Genomic DNA, 19797 nt, shown 5'->3' on the forward strand with positions numbered 1-19797 from the left:
GAGACAAAATCGAACCTTGATAAATTACCCCCTAAATAAACCCAATATTTGCTTCTAATAAGGATTAATTATATCTTAGTTGGGATCAAGTACAAGCTACTGTTTTATTATTATACAGAAAAACAAAATCATTTTTAAAAATGGACTCTATGGGAGACAGCCTTTCCATAATTCGGAGCTTTCTGGATAACGGATCCTTTACCTGTTTATATATATATATATATATTATTCTGAGCATATAGACAGCTGGATAAGTACTTTGAATGCATTAAAGACATTTTCTCGTGGAGAATAAAGAAATGAAAGTGCTTTATGCCATTCTATTTCATTCTTGCCTCTCTCCCTCTCTCTCTCTCTTGCCATTTATTCTTCAGTCTCAGTTGACTGGTGAATGCTGAATGAGGGTTGGTGAGGTGGGAGTCCTCTAACTGTCAGACGTTTGCCAATGAGCTTTCTTTCCTTTGGCCTCTATAGGGATCAAATAAATTGCCAGGCTTTTTAAGACGTGCGGCAAAGCCTCTCTCCATCAGATGTCTGCTGTGGCTGCAGTTCAAGTGAGAACTCAAAGGTCATTTTTAATCCATTTTGCTGGAGTATAAATGAGAGAGAGAAACTGAGGCTGCAAGATCCTTTTTACAGATTTTTTTTTTTTTGTTCATTTGCTCTGAAGTTATTTCTGATTCTCTGGCATTTCAGTCCTTAAAATGGAACAGAATATCGGAATATTTCTCTCTCCAACTCTCATCATAGCACGATGCGTTCAGTAATGCTCCCCTGTCAGTCTATGGTGATGTGAACTAAGAAAATCTCAGCAGCGACAGTCACTAACCTGAATTCTATAGAGACTTCCGAAAGCAGAACAATCCCGAAAGCTACACCAAGGTAAGAGCAACTTTATACCACCAGAATGACATTTTTTTAATTGTTGCTTTAATTCATTCATAAAAAAAAAAACCTCTTTTCAAATGCAATAAATAATGTACAGGTATGGGATCTGTTATCCATAATGCTCAGGACCTGGGGTTTTCCGGATAACAGATCTCTCCATAATTTGTATCTTCATTCCTTAAGTCTACTAGGAAATCATATAAACATTAAGGGGCCCATTTACTTAGCTCGAGTGAAGGAAAAGAATAAAAAAAACTTTGAATTTCGAATGATTTTTTTGGCTACTTCGACCATCGAATGGGCTACTTCGACCTTCGACTACGACTTCGAATCAAACTATTTGAACTAAAAATCGTTCGACTATTCGACCATTTGATAGTCGAAGTACTGTCTCTTTAAAAAAAAACTTTGACCCCCTAGTTCGCCACCTAAAACCTACCAAAGTCAATGTCAGCCTATGGGGAAGGTCCCCATAGGCTTTCTAAGTATTTTTTGGTCGAAGAAAAATCATTCGATCGATGAATTAAAATCCTTCGGATCGAACGATTTTTCATTCGAACTATTTGCGCTAAATCCTTCGACTTCAATATTCAAAGTCGAAGGATTTCAATTCGGCAGTCGAATATCGAGGGTTAATTAACCCTCGATATTCGACCATAAGTAAATTTGCCCCTAAATAAACCCAACAGGCTGGTTTTGCTTCCAATAAGGATTAATTATATCTTAGTTGGGATCAAGTACAAGCTACTGTTTTATTATTACAGAGAAAAAGGCAATCATTTTTAAAAATTTGGATTAATTTATTATAATGGGAGTCTCTGGCCTTTCCGCAATTCGGAACTTTCTGGATAATGGGTTTTGGATAACGGACCCCATACCTGTACCTTATTTAATTGTGAGGAGGTGTAAGTTATTTATTTGTTAAAAATCAAAATAATCTGGTATTTAGAATATGTCTATCATTTTTAAAGCAAATTCTGAAAACTACCTGTAATATTCCAAATTATTTTAAAGTCATTTTCTGGAATAAGACAATGCTACATACTTTTAGATTTAGTCCAGGTGTATTTTTGAGATACTGTACAAATGTATTTAATATTAATATATTTAATGCAGTATTTAACAGATTTTGTATTTTCAGATATAAACATTTAATCTATGCATGTAAATACAGGTATGGGGTCCATTATCTGGAAACCCATTATCCAGAAAGCTCCATTTTAAAACTCCATTTTAACCCAATAATCCAAATTTTTACAAATCACTTCCTTTTTCTCTGTTATAATAAAACAGTACTTTGTACTTAATCCCAACTAAGATATAATGAATCCTTATTGGAAGAAGCCTATTGGGCTTATTTAGGGGCTGATTCACTAAGCTCGAGTGAAGGATTCGAATGAAAAATACTTCGAATTTCGAAGTATTTTTTGGGTACTTCGACCATCGAATTGGTTAAATTCGTTCGAATTCGAACGAAATCGAACGAATCGAACGAAAAATCGTTCGACTATTCGACCATTCGATAGTCGAAGTACTTCCCCTTTAAAAAAAACTTCGACCCCCTACTTCGGCAGCTAAAAGCTACCGAAGTCAATGTTAGCCTATGGGGAAGGTCCCCATAGGCTTGCCTGTGATTTTTTGATCGAAGGATTTTCCTTCGATCGTTGGATTAAAATCCTTCGAATCGTTCGATTCGAAGGATTTAATCGTTCGATCGAACGGAAAATCCTTCGATCGATCGATCGCAGGATTAGCGCTAAATCCTTCGACTACGATATTCGAAGTCGAAGGATTTCAATCCGAGGGTCGAATTTCGAAGTATTTTTAACTTCGAAATTCGACCCTTAGTGAATCGGCCCCTTAATGTTGACATGATTTTCTAGTAGACTAAAAGATCCCAATTAGAGAAAGATCTGTTATCCGGAAAACCCCAGGTCCCAAGTGTTCTGGATAACAGGTCCCATACCTGTTTTTAAATACAAGAATTATATATTTAATTAAATTTCATGCTCTATATTTACAGATTTTGCTCAAACATATTTGTTACATAGAAGAGACTCTCAGCCCACTGTAATTGGGATAACCAGTACCTTCTCCTGCAGGAGGACAACTAATTAAAGGGCATTTCAACGTTTCTTGCAAAGGATGCTCGCCTTCTTTGATGAGGTTTTAACACTATAATGGATAACGTAACTTTTGCTGAACTGAACGCAACTGAGCTCCAGAAGAGAGAATGGCATGGCCTGGAATACCAAGTGGTCACTGTTTTCTTGGTGGTTGTAATATGTGGTCTTGGTATTGTTGGTAACGTCATGGTGGTTTTAGTGGTTCTTCAGACTAAACACATGAGAACCCCAACTAACTGTTACCTTGTGAGCCTCGCCATTGCAGACCTGATTGTGTTGGTGGCAGCTGGACTTCCCAATATCACAGAAAGTGTCTATGGCTCATGGGTCTATGGATATATCGGATGCCTCTGCATTACGTATCTTCAGTATCTGGGCATTAATGCTTCATCCTGTTCCATCACAGCATTCACAGTTGAAAGATACCTCGCTATATGCCATCCTATCAAAGCCCAGTTCCTATGTACCATATCCAGAGCTAAAAAGATTATCGTTTTTGTGTGGGCATTCACATCTCTATATTGCCTCATGTGGTTTTTCTTGCTTGACCTGAACACGACCATCTACAAAGACGCTACTGTGGTGAACTGTGGTTACAGAGTCCCCAGAAGCTACTATTCTCCCATCTACTTAATTGATTTCGGTATATTCTATGCCGTGCCTATGACGCTAGCTACAGTCCTATACGGGCTTATTGCCAGAATTCTATTCTTAAATCCCATTCCATCAGATCCAAAAGAAAACTCAAAGATCCGGAAAAACGATGCTACTCATCAAACCAAAGCCTTTAATTCAAAGATGTCAAGTAGATGCTCCAATAACACGATAGCATCTAGGAGACAGGTAAACATATACAGTCTGATGCGCGCTTCAGTGGTTCAAAGTAACAGATTCACTTTTTAAGGTATCAACAGAGTCGGGATGATATGTTCACGTAGAAGGTAGATGCTGAAAGAAATTCAATTTCATTAATTAATATAAGACCTTGATTTGCATGTGGTGGACCATCTTGAAAAATCTTGGGCATGGGCTGGCATTTGCAAACCAAGAACTTCATTGTGTATATTGTCATGGGCTGTACAGTTTGTGCAGCTTGATTAGGGCTGGATACTTGCGTCAGAGCATGTGTTTCATGCCTTGGTATCTTGAAAAATGCCTCTTATCATTTGGACCATCATTGGCCACTTGAACTACTGTTTGCTTTGAACAAGCCAATAGTTTTCTTTTCTACTATGAGTCAACCCAAACCACCTTCTAGAGCAGCGAACAACATGTTGCTCCTCAACCCCTTGGATGTTGCTCTCAGTGGCCTCAAAGCAGGTGATTATTTTTGAATTCCAGGCTTGGAGGCAAGTTTTGGTTGCATAAAACCAGATGTACTGCCAATGGGCTTTTTTTGTTAAAGAGTTGAATTCTCCTTTAACAACCATAAATGATCTCTAATCAGAGTCTCTGCTTGACTGAATGGGACCTAAAGGAGCCTTATGGGACCTAGAGGGATGGGCAGAGTATTTTACAGACAAGACCAGCATGCTATACTTATACCTTAAAGCACTCATAATTAACAATACAAATTAAATGCTGTGTACAATCACTATGATGTAGGTAGGGCACTGCCTTTTATACTGGTACATTTAAGCATTCTTAGTCACAATTTTTCTCCATCTTCTTCCACCATATGCTATATTTTTAATTAACGTTAAAAATTATTGTACTCAGTAACCCCTTCCCAGCATTCCCTGCTTCTATTTTCATAAATTTATACCTTACAGATTTTAACCACTTTTCTATGACTTTTTTTTTTACCAATTCTCTTTCTATTTCAGTCCTGCCCTGTGTTACAATCTATATCCCCACTTCTTCTTGCTAGCTTTACTTTGCCCTTCCTATTTTCCCATATACCGTTCTGTATTTATAGACCTCGCCTTAACTATTTTCTCTATAGCCTCTAACTACTAACTATGTTTTTTCCTCCATTTAGGGGCAGATTTATCAAGGATTGAAGTGAACATTAGAATTAAAAAAGTTCGAATTTCGAGCTACTGTACTTCGACTAGGGTATAGTTCAAATTAGATTTTAATTTGAAAAAAATTAAAAAAATTCGAAATGGGGACATATATCATGTACTGTCTCTTAAAAAATTCAACTTCAACCATTCGCCATCTAAAACCTGCCAAATTGCTGTTTTAGCCTATGGGGGGACCTCCTAGAACCCATTCGGAGTCAATTGTTGGACTTTGGAAAACTTTGAATCAAATTTTATCGATTGCAATGTTACTTAAATTTGTACGATTCGAATTCGAATGAAAAGGGCCCATTCACCAAAAAAAAAAAAAGAGATTTTTTGGATAAGTTTTGTCTGATCTTTTTTAGCCGAAGGCTGAGTGCTTTTATACAGATCATGGAACTCCAAGGTTACTTCTAATATCCTCATATTTTCCAAAAAGGGGTAATTTTCCGAGGTAACTTCTAATATCTTCATATTTTGCAATTGGGGGTACTTTATTTATTATAATACACAAATTTCAATGAGTCATGTGACAAAAATTACATCACTACTCACTGTTTATAATTGATGACATCACTAGTCGCTGTTTATAAGGATATAATACACAAAAGCCATGAATATCCTGTAAATTATATCCTCATAAACGGTGAGTTCTGATGTCATCAGTTATAAACGGTGAGTTCTGATGTCATCAGTTATAAACGGTGAGTTCTGATGTCATTTCTGTCACATGACTCATTGAAATTTGTGTATTATAATAAATAAAGTACCCCCAATTGCAAAATATGAAGATATTAGAAGTTACCTCGGAGTTCCATAACCTTTATAAAAACACTCGGCCTTCGGCCTCATGTTTTTATATGGTCATGAAACTCCTCTAATTTACAAGAGGGGGTACTTTATTCACTATATAATTTACAAGATATTCATGGCTCTTGTGTATTATAATGTGATAACTTACATAATATGGTAAGTTATCACATTTATTAGAAAGACAAGAATATTTAGGTCACAAACCTAAAGAACAGACCAATGTCGTTTGGAAAGCTCACATTGTGTTGTTAGTTGTGCTGAAGACCGCAACTGCATAGGAACGTTTTTGCCGCTATTAACCCAAATCGGGGATACCAGAGGGCTTGACATAATTGTTATATACTATAATAGGAACCCTCAATGCTTATTTATATAAAAATCTACATTGTAATATACAATTTTTTGCAGAGCAGACATTATTTTATTGGTTGATCATTGAAACGGAAGCATTTGCACATTTCCAGTACACGCACAAGAAACTCATTCCTCCTGAATTATCATCACAACCACATTTCTATCGCATCACCATTTTCCATGTATTTCCTTATACTTGCCCTGCATGTGATACAATGACAACACACACAATGTAAAACTGCAGCTACCGCAAATGTCAAAGCAGCCTCAATCATTTGTATTGTGGGGTGTCGCTTTCAGAACCTTGTTTAACAATTCATTGTATGTCATGGAAGATGAGTGCCACCTTGATAAATATTTCTACTTTTTTTTTATAACTACAAAGGAAAAGCAGACTGGGATTTCCATGGTAACCTGTTTTTGAATTGCAACAATTACAAAGATGCAGAAATCTACAGGAAAACTCAGAAAGCTATACAAAGAGACAGAAAAACCATATATGTACAATGGCTAAAAGGATTTGCCCATATGAGACACAGTCGCCATATTAATAATGGGCAATACTTGCTTTTCATTCAGCTTTCTCCCACTACAGCTTCTGCTTCCCATGAAGCACTTAATGCTAGTCCATGGGGGCAAATTTACTAAACGGTGAACCTTTGCCACTTCGCCAATTTACTAACAGCAGCCCTGGTGAAAATTCGCCAGCGAATTAGATAGAGTAGTGCAACTTCGCAGCCTAACGCCTGGCGAAGTTGCACTCTGGCAAAGGGGCTAAATTACCGTATATACTCGTGTATAAGCCGACCCGCATATAAGCCGAGGTACCTAATTTTACCTAGAAAAACTGGGTAAACTTATTGACTCGCGTATAAGCCTAGGCTGAGAAATGATGGACTGGGAGACTTGGCACTCTATTACTAAATACCCCCAGAGCTCACAAAAAGATGGCACAGCAGCAAGTACATGTATAATACCCCCAGATATCATAGCAGAATGGCACAGATTTAATGCCTGCACTGCTCTCTGGCTTTAACTAGAAAGTGGACCAGTAGCCAGCACAATAACCCAGGGACAACTTAACAGAGGCACTGACTGACCGTATGGGTGGGAAAGTGGTGAGAAGCCTGCAGACTGCAGTGCTAATGTGATAGTAGCTGCTCCTTCCTTGCTTCCGTTTCTTCCGAGCTGAAAACCATTTGAGTGCTGCTGGCCAATCAGATGCACACACACAGCTGCAGGTAGCGCGCTCGCCTTCTCCCTGTCACAGCCGAAGTAATTTGATCCTGCAACAGAGACTGTGACAAGGGAGGAGGAGCGGCAGCAAGGGAAGCTCTGAAAAGAAAAGTCTGCTGCAGAGAAGAAAAGCTCAGAGGGAGCGGGAGACAAAATCACTGCACTGTCTTTGATTCCCGGCAACGGAGCGTTTCAATAGGGGCCGCATTGATCTCCATCCCTGAATAGTGCATCTCCTCTACTGTGCGCCGGTACTTACGGTAGGAAGCGCTGGATTAGGAGCCCCATCAGGGGTGCAGGGGACACGGAGGAGCTCATGAAGCGCAGCCTGTTTTGCAGCCTTCTGCGTATGACTCACGTATAAGCCGAGGTAGAGTTTTTCAGCAAATTTTGGGTGCTGAAAAACTCGGCTTATACACGAGTATATACGGTACGCCAATTTACTACGTTTTTTTTTTTTATGAACGTTACCTCTTTCGTCTGAATTGACTTCCCCAGGTTAGACCAGGCGAAGTGGAATAGAGTAGATAGGAGTGTGAAAAAAAAAATTTTCTAAGTCCCAAAAAAAACGCTGGCGTGTTTTACTTTTTATAGGGTGATAGGCTAAAAAATATCGAATTTTTTTTAGGTTGCCCACCTTCCCCCCTACATTTTATAACCTATGTGTAGTGTAATGTGCGCTGTAGCATACACGTCCATCCATTTTTAAATTTGGCGCCGTATGCAAATTAGCCTTCGCTAGCGTAACTTCGAACGGCTGATCGTACTATCGTTTGCGCAACTTCGCAATCGTTCGGTAACCTGTGCGCAACTTCGGATCTTCGTGAATTTGCGTAGCATTGACGAATCTACGTCTGGCGAAGTGCGGTGAAGGCAACGCTAGTGGATTTTTGGGGGTAAGTAAATTTCTCCCACATTATATATACCACAGAACACATATTTGCCATATCAAGTACTACTTTACTTGCCATTAGTGATGGGTGAATAAATTTGGCAGGTGCAAAATTGCGGCAGATTTCCGCGTTGCTAAACTGCTGTGAAAATTCGCGACAATTGGTGCGTGTCAGAATTGACGTGCGCATAAAAATTGTTGGGCGTCAAAATTATTGGGACGCCCATTGACTTTAATGCATTTGGACAAAGTAGGCGCGCTTATAAAAATTGTTGCGGGCATCAAAATTATTTTGACACCCATTGACTTCAATGCGTTTCGCGAATTTTTCGCCATTTCGCTGAATATACGGTACATTTGCAAATTTTTCAATGAAACTGGACAAATTCACCATTCGCTACTTTCCATTGCTTTTAAATGAAATAAATACAATGAATACAAATCAGGAATGGTAAGGAACGCAATAGGCAGCATATGCCATTGACTGAGCATCAGGCAAGACATAATTGTAATAGTGCAGTACAAGACTGGGGGTGTTAAATTAAAATCAGAAACAAAAAGGTTCAATACCAGGGATCCACAAGAAACACGATTAGGACTAGAATGACATATGAGCTTGACAGCAATAGGCTTAGGGAGCAAAAACAAGGCCAGGAACCAGTAACAAGGAAATTAATATAATCAAGAATAACAATATACAAAAGCCAGAACAGAACTGAAAGGAATAAACTAAATTTAGGGACAAAATCAGCACCGTAAAAGGGATTGTGTCATGATTTTTACAATGTAATTTTTATTTCTAAATTACACTGTTTGCAAATAATTCACTCTACAATATAAAATTTAATTCCTGAACCAGCAAGTGTATTTTTTTTAAATTTATACTATTGGCAGGTCATTTTGCCTGGTCATGTGCTTTCAGAAAGAGCCAGCACTTTAGAATGGAACTGCTTTCTGGCAGGCTATTGTTTCTCCTACTCAATGTAACTGAACGTGTCTCAGTGGGACCTGGATTTTACTATTGAGTGTTGTTCCTAGATCTACCAGCTGTTATCTTGTGTTAGGGAGCTGCTATCTGGTTACCTTAACATTGTTCTTTTGTTTGGCTGCTGGAGGGGGTGATATCACTCCAACTTGCAGTACAGCAGTAAAGAGTAACTGAAGTTTATTAGAGCACAAGTCACATGACTGGGGGCAGCTGGGAAACTGACAATATGTCTAGCCCCATGTCAGATTTCAAAATAAAATATAAAAATCTGTTTGCTCTTTTGAGAAATAGATTTCAGTGCAGAATTTTGCAGGAGCAGCACTATTAACTGATGTGTTTTGAAAAAAAACAAAACATTTTTTCCCATGACAGTATCCCTTTAAACAGCAATGGCTCCATCATATAAAGCTAAGCTATCCAAATGATTTTCATGGACCCTGATCTATTTAATAGGCTACTTAGACTTTAATAATAATTTCAATATAATTTGGCTCTTGATTATATATAAGACATCAACTGGTCCATGACGTAATAAGTTGGACAAAACAGATAGTACCTAGTAGAAAGAACCAAGAGATTGGGGGGGTGATTTATCAATGTTCGAATTCGACTTTTTTCAACAAAAAGATATTTTTGTACTAAAAGTCATGAATTCAAATTATGCTTTAAAAAAACTGGTATGTGCTATGCTCATTAAGGGTAAAAATTTTTGCCAAGCTCAAATATAAAACTTTGGCATTTAAAAGCTGCTGAGTTCATGTAGAATGGGAGCCTGTTGAAAATTCTTCCTGAATTTTTTTAGCAAATTTTTTATATTCCGATTTTTAATTATAATAATATATATATATATATATATATATATATATATATATATATATATATATATATATATATATATATATATATATATAAAATAAGCATTTGATTTTTATTATGTATTCACAATAGAGAAAACCTCTAACATGACATAAATTCAAACTTTGATAAATAAACCCATCGATGTGCAAAGCATGTGTTGACATTGAACCTATTAATCAACCCTCACTCTGGACCAGAATACACTTGTATGCATGAGTGTAACTGCTGTTTTGTATTGCTGGGGTCCTAGGTTCAATTCCAGCCAGAACACTGCAAGGAGTTAGTATGTTCTTCACATGCTTGAGTGGGTTTCTTCTGGTTTCCTAATAGAAAATTCCAATGGCACACAGGTCTGCTGAAAGACTTCAAGTATTTATTACGGAGTGCAGTGTAATATTTCGGGCAGATCCCTTTGTCAAGCATACAGAACATACAAAGTAGTAAATATAAATAGACTAACAATGATCCAATTAAACATGTCATAATAGAGCCACCAATTGGTGCAAATCCAAGAGGGAGACACCCTCAATTAGGAGCTTAATCACCTTTTTAAAAAAAAACAGTAAAAACCCACAGTGTAAATTGTCCAATCATTGATCCAACATCATTACATCCCATAAAATGTGGCCAAGCTGACTTATGGTTTCCGGTTTCCTCCCACACTCCAAAAACATAGAGGCAAGTTGATTGAAGTCTGATAAAATTGGCCGAGAGTATAAATGTAATAAGGTCAATAGATTATAAGGTCACTGGACAAAGAATGATGTGACGACTTCTCAAGGACTTCTATGCTGTAGTATAAAATGATTGGGTCTCTAACAGAATAAAGGCTACGTTTTTTGCCGCTCATGGATTCGCAAAAAAAAATTCCGCATTTCACATCAGCAGATTTTTCCAAGAAAAAGCACCCATTCACTTCATGCATTTTGAGACAAAACTTGAGTAAACACAAACAGTTGACTTTAATGCAGTTGGAGTGAGTAAACAGTTGCCCATAGACTATACAAAAAAGTCAAAGCGACAAAAAAGTTGCCCATAGACAATTCGTTTTGCTACAAAAAAGTGTTAAAAAAAGTCGCCTGTAGACTTTAATGCATTTTGCAAAGTTTTTACCACTTCATAAATTATTCAGCAGTTTTTTCACCAAAGTGAAACTCGACAGCTATTTCTTATTTCCTATTTCAGTTATTTCTTTTAGTTGCGACCAATCGGGTGCTGACAATAAGGTTATTGGGGGTCCCATTCCAGCTCGTTGCCCCATTCCAATTGATCCTCATGCCTTTCGGTCAGTTGACACTTTGTACAGAAATGTTTATAAGTCAAATGAAAAATGATGTTTTAGAAGGCTATAAAGGAATATTAAGATAAAAACCTGGAATGGCAAGGAAATAAAAACAGTAAAAAGGGAAATAGTTTTTTTTTTATTAGAAAGTATGTTCATGGCAACAGAGCCCAATCCTGATTTTGTCACAAATGAGATGTAATTGGGGTCCTTTCTGGTGTTCGGCATGCGAGTGATGCCCAGCGGCCATCAGCGGTCAAATTCAAACACGCTAGTGTCAAAATTCGGACACGCCAGCGTTGAGATTTTGTTCGTGCCACTTCAAATTTCATGCACTCGCCATGATATAAACTTAAATAAAACAGAATTGAAAGAACTTGGGCAATCTAATACACAATACACTCCTGCACTGGGGACACGTGAGACACTACCTAACTCACTACAAGGCACCTGAACATTTCTCCAACCAGTGCCGGACCAGGCACATAAGCAACCCGGCCAGCCAGCCCGCTACCCACAGTCCCCCGCGCACACATTTAAACAGGAGCGTATCTCGCGCATGCTCCTGACTGCAAATTGTGTGCATGCGCCCCTCTGTTGCTGCGCCCTAGGCAGATGCCTCTTCTGCCTACCCCTAATTCCGGCCCTGTCTCCAACACAGTCCTTTTTATTATCAAAGTCCCAATACTCTGGAAGGGATTAATAACCACACAGTTCAGTTTGATAGAATGTCCCGTCTCCAGAGCTCTTATACCTCAGGTAGTGCTACCTTTCCCAAAAGTACCTCTCCCTTTGGAACCTAGCAGCCGCTCCCACGTTTGTTAGGCCCGGGTACACCCCCTATCTGCCCCAAACTCCACCCACTTTTGGTAAGTCTTTTGCCAGGGCTGACTCAGAAAATCTCTAACAGTAGCCAAGAATGGTCCCATGCCTATCGAACACTGTATCTTTATTACCCCATGAGCCCACTCCTAGCCATTATATATGTTTATAGGGAATCGTCATTCATGTTTATTGGGGATCTAAATCTCAGATGCATGCACAGTTCTTTCCATGCATATCATCTGTGAGTTTAGAGGGTTATTTATTAAGGTCCGAATGCCAAAAACTCAAAAAATTTAAACGTTTTTTTTAACTATAAAATCGGAATTTTTATTGGAAATTTATATTTTTTTCGGATTTAGAGATTTATTATTTTTTTCCAAGGATGGAAAAAAAAGTCCAAATCCGAAAAAAATCCGGTATACCAAGGTTATAGGTAAGTCAATGGGAGAGGTCCCTATCCTGCTCTGGAATTAGTCTGAAAATCCTACTATTTAGGACTTTTTGGGCAAAAATCCGAAAAATTCTGGCTTTTCGGAGAAAAAGCCCAAAAAATGATGTGATTCGGGTAAAAAACTATTCAGTACTATTCAGATTTTCGCTAGGTTTTTGTGTTTGTCCCTGCTCCAATTATATCGTGATTTTTTTTATTAAAAAAACTTTTTTTATTAAAATAATCAGAAAACTTCGGCCCCCCATGTCTAAACAAAATGTTGAGGAGGGATAAAACTATACAGAGAAGCAACCGCAGGTGCTAAACCATCCAGCAGAAGTCAAGTCTCTGCACTTTTCTTCAAACAAACTTACTGCTTTCTAGTGGGGTATAACCAGTACCCAAGCATCCAGAATATTGTACAGCGATTAGCAGGGCACACAAAGCTTTACAACTATTAAATCTCATTTTAGAACAAGAATGTATTCCCTTTTAAAGCTGATAAAAATGGTAGAAGGACAGTCAGCACAGAAGTAAAACTCCTAGTTATCCAGGAACCCATTATCTAGAATTTCCGAATTACAGGAAGGTTTTCTCCCATAGACTCCATTTTAATGAACTAATTGAACATTTTAAAACATAATTCCTTTTTCTCTGTAATAACAAAGCAGTACCTTATACTTGATACCAACTAAGATATAATTAATCTTTATTAGTGGGGGAAACAATCGTATTGGTTGGATTTTTGTTTGAATGATTTTTAACATATTTAAGGAATGAAGTTCCAAATTACAAAAAGATCCCTTATCCGGAAAACCCCAGGTCCCGAGTATTATGGATAGCAGGTGCCATACCTGTATTATGAAAAGAATATTAAGAAAAATATATGAAAATACTAGAAGTACTCAGAATATGAGAAATGTTATATTCCTTTTTGGGGGGCTTTAGATCCCTTTTAATGTCAATAAAAGGCCTTTGAAAAGAAGAGGTAGATATAGGGCACACAACCACTTCAGCAACAAAGCAACACATATTTAATTTAGGAGCAGCACACTTCATTTCCACAATATTTTAAAGCAGATATTGAACCCTTCACCTTCTGGAATTAAAGACTTTGCCTGTTGGAATTTTTGATGTGAAAAAGAATGTGGATGGGTTTGTTCCTTCCCATTGTACCTTTCAAAAATGATTATTACATTATTGTATTTTTGTCACTGATGCTCACTCTTAAAGTAGAAGGAAAGGCTAAAATTAAGTAAGCTTTATCAAAAAGGTCTATATAAATACACCAGTAAACCCTCAAAGTAATGCTGCTCTGAAACACCACATTTCTTTCCTTCTATTGTGTACACATGGACTTCTGTAAAGACTTCCTGTTTCCAGCTTAAACCTCCAGGGCTAGGGCTTGAGCATGCTCAGTTTGATCCTCCCCTCTATGCTGTAATCTGAGCTATTCGTGAGCAGGGAGAGACTCAGGCAGTAAGTGATGTCACACCAAGCTAATATGGCAGCTGCTACCCTAAACAAACAGAGAGAACTTCTAGAGTTGTTTACTCAGGTATGGTTAAGCATTCTGCAGAATAAATATACTGTAATAACTTGCACTATTGTGGCTAATCTATTGCCAATAAACTTCTTTGGTAGCTTTCCTTCTCCTTTAAGTTATTGGTGCTCACATTAATATTAATAAGATACTTCCAGAGAAGATTATAAGTAGTTCCCATCATTCCAGCATCTCACGTAGACGCGCTGCTAAAAAATAGGCTTATCAAAAGCATTCACTGTATGAAATTGTGCTTCAGTTGTTATCATGATACCCACTTGACTCCATTATGATGGATAATTATTTAGTATGATAGTAGGTTCGGTATAAATGGATCTAATAACATTCAACCTTTATATCACACTGGCCATGTTTATCCAGAGGAAGGCAAAAAAGCAGTCTTTTACTATTAAAAGACTACAGACGGCCATAAGATAACCATGTGAAATAACTGGCCTTTAACTGTTGCCATTGGTTCCCTGCTGTGTTTGTTAGAAGGATTGCAACAGCTGTAATCCTCATTTTTCCTACTTTTCAATATGAAAGTCAACATTTTCAGTTACCGCGAGTCCCTGAAAACTCTTCATGTGTGTCTGGGAATTATATCAGCAGTTCTGCTAGACAAAATAATGCCCATTCTAGGTTTTGAAGACCTTTCAAGATGCTTTTCCTTTGATCTGGTGAACCTGTATAAAATTATATCATATTCCTTTATTCAAAATCTCTTTCATCATAAAGACAATGTTGGCATGATTTCCATCATTTAATTTTTTCTTTAGTAATTTAGCAGGAAAAATTAGCATTGGCTTGAAAGGAGCAGTTCGCCAAGTTTTTAACCCACAATTTAGCATTTGTTACACAATGCCGGCACAACAGTGGCCCCATTCATATTTGCGACTAATGCAAAAATATTGACAGTACAGATTTTTTCCATTCCAGAGCCTGGCATTAAAATGATATCTGCACTTGACTTGACTTTAGTAACAAGTGTGCTGCACCAAACCCACAATGGGAACCCTAGACTTCACCATCACTTTTGAGTGGTAGTAGCTCCAGGTTTTCTTTCCATTAAAAGGCTCATTTGCCTTCTTCATCTACAAAAAGTTTGGACGACAAATATAGTGTACAGTATAGTGTAGGGTGCACAAGTACGGAGCCAACTCACTCCACTTTGGGTCCTCTTCTATTTGACTGATGACACAGAGCATGTGCAGTTGAAGCCAAGTCCATATCAGATTCAACTGAATATGCTCCTGTGGTCGCAAGATAGGGTCTGCCAGCCCCTCTGCTCAACTCTATATTTTTAATAATGTACACATAGAGGTAGTGATGGGTGAATTCACAGCAAATTTTCACGTTTCGCCGTGGGAGAATAAATTCAGGAAATAGCATCAAAAATTCAAAAAATTCAAAAAAACTTCAGACGCCAGCAACAATTCATACACCGGCGGACGCTGGTGACAATTAATAGACGCCCATTGACTTTTGTGCATCGGAATTGTCAGCGTGGTCGGAATTGTCGCCGCGGCAAAAAAAATTTCGGGGAGAAATTCGCCCATCACTGATAGAGAGACACTTTTGAAACTAACTGGTGTCAAGAAGATTGCATGGGTTCAGTGTCGGACTGGCCCGGCGGGAAACGGGGAAAAAACCCAGTGGGCCCTGACCTTCATGGGCCAGACCCCTCTTCCGATATATGAATGGTAGAAATTAATTTTTTTTCTGTGCCGCGCAGTACCGTCTGCGCATGCGCGCCACCGTTCACGCATACGCGCCGGGTACACATTCATGTGTGTGGCCCGAGCAGCACTTAACAGTACGGGGCAGAGGGGGCCCTGGACAGTGGTCCCAGTGGGCCCCCCAGTCTGACCCTGCATGGGTTGGAGGGTTTCATTCTCTTTCAACACTTATCTGTAAGGAGTATAATTAATCAACACATTTGTCAATGCAGATACATGTGTCAATTGGATTGTGTTCTTAAATGGCTTCTCTTCTTTTTTTATTCCATAGGTGACCAAAATGTTGGCAGTTGTCGTACTTCTCTTTGCCTTTTTGTGGATGCCCTACAGAACACTGGTTGTGGTGAATTCTTTCTTGTCCCGTCCTTACCTTCAAACTTGGTTTGTGTTATTTTGTCGCATTTGCATTTACTTAAACAGCGCTATCAATCCTGTGATCTACAATCTCATGTCTCAGAAATTCAGAGCTGCATTCCAGAAACTCTGCAAGTGCAAGAAGAAGAGATCAGAGAAGCCAACCAACTATGGCCTGGCTCTGAATTATAGCGTCATTAAAGAGTCATCCAATGGTGGAAGTCCTGACCATTTTAGCACTGAGCTGGAGGACATCACAGTAACAGATAACTATTTGTCTACATCAAAAATGTCCTTTGATGACACATGTTTGCCTACTTAGGTACATTTAACAGAACAAAGACAATCACTGGTGTAAAATATAGGGAACATATTAACTAAAATAAAATTCATTATTCCTTCTAAGGATGGCATTTAGCAACCATTTAGGGGGAGGGATGAGGGTTAGAAAATAAACCCAATGTCTGAGAATACACCTCTCTATTTAGCCACATTGAGAACTGCACAAAGTCCATTTTTTTATATGTAATGTCAAATGTTGTATTAAGGAGTAAATGTATCAATATCTGATCTGATGTTTTTTTCAAACTCGAATAATCATGAATTAAAAAAAACTATAATAGACAATTCAAATGAAAAAATATCCCGACCTTAAACTTGTGGATATTCTATAAAACTCAATGGAGGGGGTGGTTTGAAGTCTGCCCCTTTTGCTCTCTGGCTATGAAGACCTCAAAGAGGTGCCTACTGCTCATGCCTGATTTCCATCGGAGTAGAGGCAGTGAGCATGCTCAGTAGGCACCTCTGTGAAGTCTTCATAGCCAAAGAGCTCAGAAAGCAAAAGGGGCAGAGGCGCATTTTTTTAAAACTATGGTTTATCAAAATTGGCATTACAATGTTTACCACAATCCAAATTGTTTTGCACAAAAACGAGTTCATTTGAAATAGGGATTCCAAATGTCGAATATTTATAAAGCACAAAAGAAATAAGAAAAACTAGAATGTAAAACTTAGGCATCTAAAAGTTTTATTCAATCAAGTTGTTTAGATTTCAATTTTTTAAGAGTTTGTGCAGATTTCAAGTTACATTAATCAAATACATTTTTTGAAAAATTACACTTCAAAAATTAGAATTTTGATAAATAAACCTCATTTCAAATAAATAAAAATAAAGCTTTTGTTAATATCTAATATCTAACCCGCATTGCACGGACCAATATTTTGTTTGAAAGTCTTTAGATATATTTGTATTATTTCTTATAACTGTCTACAATTTTCCACTTCCTTCTTCAGGATATCCTCATGTTTTTTCAGACCTCTTATCTAGACATCAGAGCTCCACTGATTTATATATCACAAACGATGGAAAAACAAGTAAATATAACATTTCTATATACAGAATTGATGGTTCTTCGTGTCCTATGTCCCAAAAGAGGTAGGAGAGATTGCTCAGTCACACATCAATGTTATCGAGATGATAATAGGGTGACAGGGGCAGATTTACTAAGGTTCAAATGGTAAATTCAAATTCGAATTTTCCAATTGTTTTTTTGGTCAAAACTCACAATTTCGAATTTAAAACCACCAACTCGTATTTGAATTTGAACTTGAGATTTAACCCTGGATACAGTTCTAATTTGCAGAGTTCATATAGAAGTCAATGGTAGAGGTCCATTGAGCCAAGATGTTAATAGCCTTCCTGACATTCCAAATTTTTGGAGGAAAATTGAATTGGATTTGAATTCGATTAAAATTTTTGGGTTGTTCTCATTCGATCAAATGTTAAACGTTCAAGTTTTTTTCATAAATAACCTCCCATTCATATTGTGAGTGTTGACAGTGAGTACATTCAAATTTATTCACATAACTAAAATTCACCCTTTGATAAATAACCCTCTGAGAAGGGAAATCAAAATGTATTTCAAGGTCAGAGACAGCGAGAGAGCGATGGGAGAAAAATGTTACTCCTCTTTTAATTGCGATTTTGTTCTTTATAGACCCCAACGTGTCAAAAAATTGACATAATGAACTAAATATATTGAAAAAAAGCACAAAAAATATGTAAATCTATAAATAATATATCAAACTTTTAGATCACTCATCATTTCAATGTTAGATGATTTCGTTGTGTGACTTTCTGGTGTTATTTTGTATTAAAAAGCTATATTTTTCTATTGTGATTTTAGAATTAATCACATTTTTTTAAAAAAAAGATCAAGTATGGACACTATCAGCAATGATTCATTGAAATAGGATCTCCCTTGATAGTTATCTCTTGTTACCATATTTAAACAAGATCCCACAATATCATTGGAAGGACCATTCCACTGCTTTAAATACAAAAGAGAATTATATATTATATTTGGATAGAGATATAATTATTATTTTAAATATTGTGGGTTTTGTGAGGTGTTTCCTTTATATGACTCAGTATTTATTGTGTTAATTGGAGTCTTTTTGTGAAGTCTTTTGTGCACCAGACTGATCATAATCATCTCGCTGATGCCTATTGCTGACCGATGCTTTGGGTTGTTATTTTGCAGCGGCAGAATAGGATTGTGTTGTGAATGTTGCTTAATAGATATAAAATGCTAGAATTAATTTGTGGAATTGGTTTGCATTATTTTTTTTTTTGCTTATTATTAAAAAACAAACCAATCTGATACATACCTACATTATTATTGTTTGCATTGTGCAATATGGAACATTATGTTGAAAAATACATATTTTATTGCCTGTTGTGATTATATTGATATTCTTTTTAACTGTATGCACATTATTTTCATTATAATAAATAGAATATCATTTTCTTCTGTTATAAAATGTAATATTGCAGTGGTATGCATGAATATGTTCTGTCTATAGAACATCGCATCACAAATACTAAAAACTCTCATTAGGGTTGCCAAGTCTTTTGGAAAAACACCACGTTCTTTAACCCTTTTTTTTCCACCAAGGACCAGCTCCCATTGGACTGGTTTAGAGTACCAGTGACATTAGACCCTCTGTCTCAGCTGGGTCCTCACATATTGTATATGCAGAGTAAAGGAGAAGTGTTGCAGAACTATACATCTTAGCTGTACAAACTGAATTTCTAGATGCCAAGGGTTCTTGAACCAATAATAAATATGTATTTTGCACACAGTCAGGGCTGCCATCAGAAATCACGGGGCCCCGCACAACAAAATTTTCTGGGCCCCCCTCGCCCCCCTTCCCTAAGTATGAAGGCCACACAAGAAACAGGCATTAAAACATTAAGTGCCCCCCTACAAGTTAAAAAAATAACTTTGGTGCCCAGGCCCCTCCTACAAGTTTTGGTGTCAGGTTAAAGAAAAAAAACATTTGTGGCCAGGGCCCCCACACATTTAAAAAATAAACAATGAGCCAGGGCCCCCACACATTAAAAAAAACAATTAGCCAGGCCCCCACACATTTTAAAAATAAACAATGAGCCAGGGCC

The 19797-nt window shown here is 37.5% G+C and overlaps 1 protein-coding gene across 2 annotated transcripts; it reads left to right on the forward strand.

Moving 5' to 3' along the window:
* The first annotated feature begins 221 nt into the window (after positions 1-221).
* trhr.S (thyrotropin releasing hormone receptor S homeolog) lies at positions 222-17496 on the forward strand. Of its 2 annotated transcripts, XM_041567064.1 has the most exons (3): positions 222-882; positions 2912-3857; positions 16255-17496. In XM_041567064.1, the coding sequence occupies exons 2-3, from the start codon at positions 3069-3071 to the stop codon at positions 16657-16659; spliced, it is 1194 nt and encodes a 397-aa protein (XP_041422998.1). In that variant the 5' UTR covers positions 222-882; positions 2912-3068; the 3' UTR covers positions 16660-17496.
* The last annotated feature ends 2301 nt before the right edge of the window (positions 17497-19797 follow it).

The sequence above is a fragment of the Xenopus laevis genome, chromosome 6S (genome assembly GCF_017654675.1).
Source record: "Xenopus laevis strain J_2021 chromosome 6S, Xenopus_laevis_v10.1, whole genome shotgun sequence".
Classification (NCBI taxonomy): Eukaryota; Metazoa; Chordata; class Amphibia; order Anura; family Pipidae; genus Xenopus; species Xenopus laevis.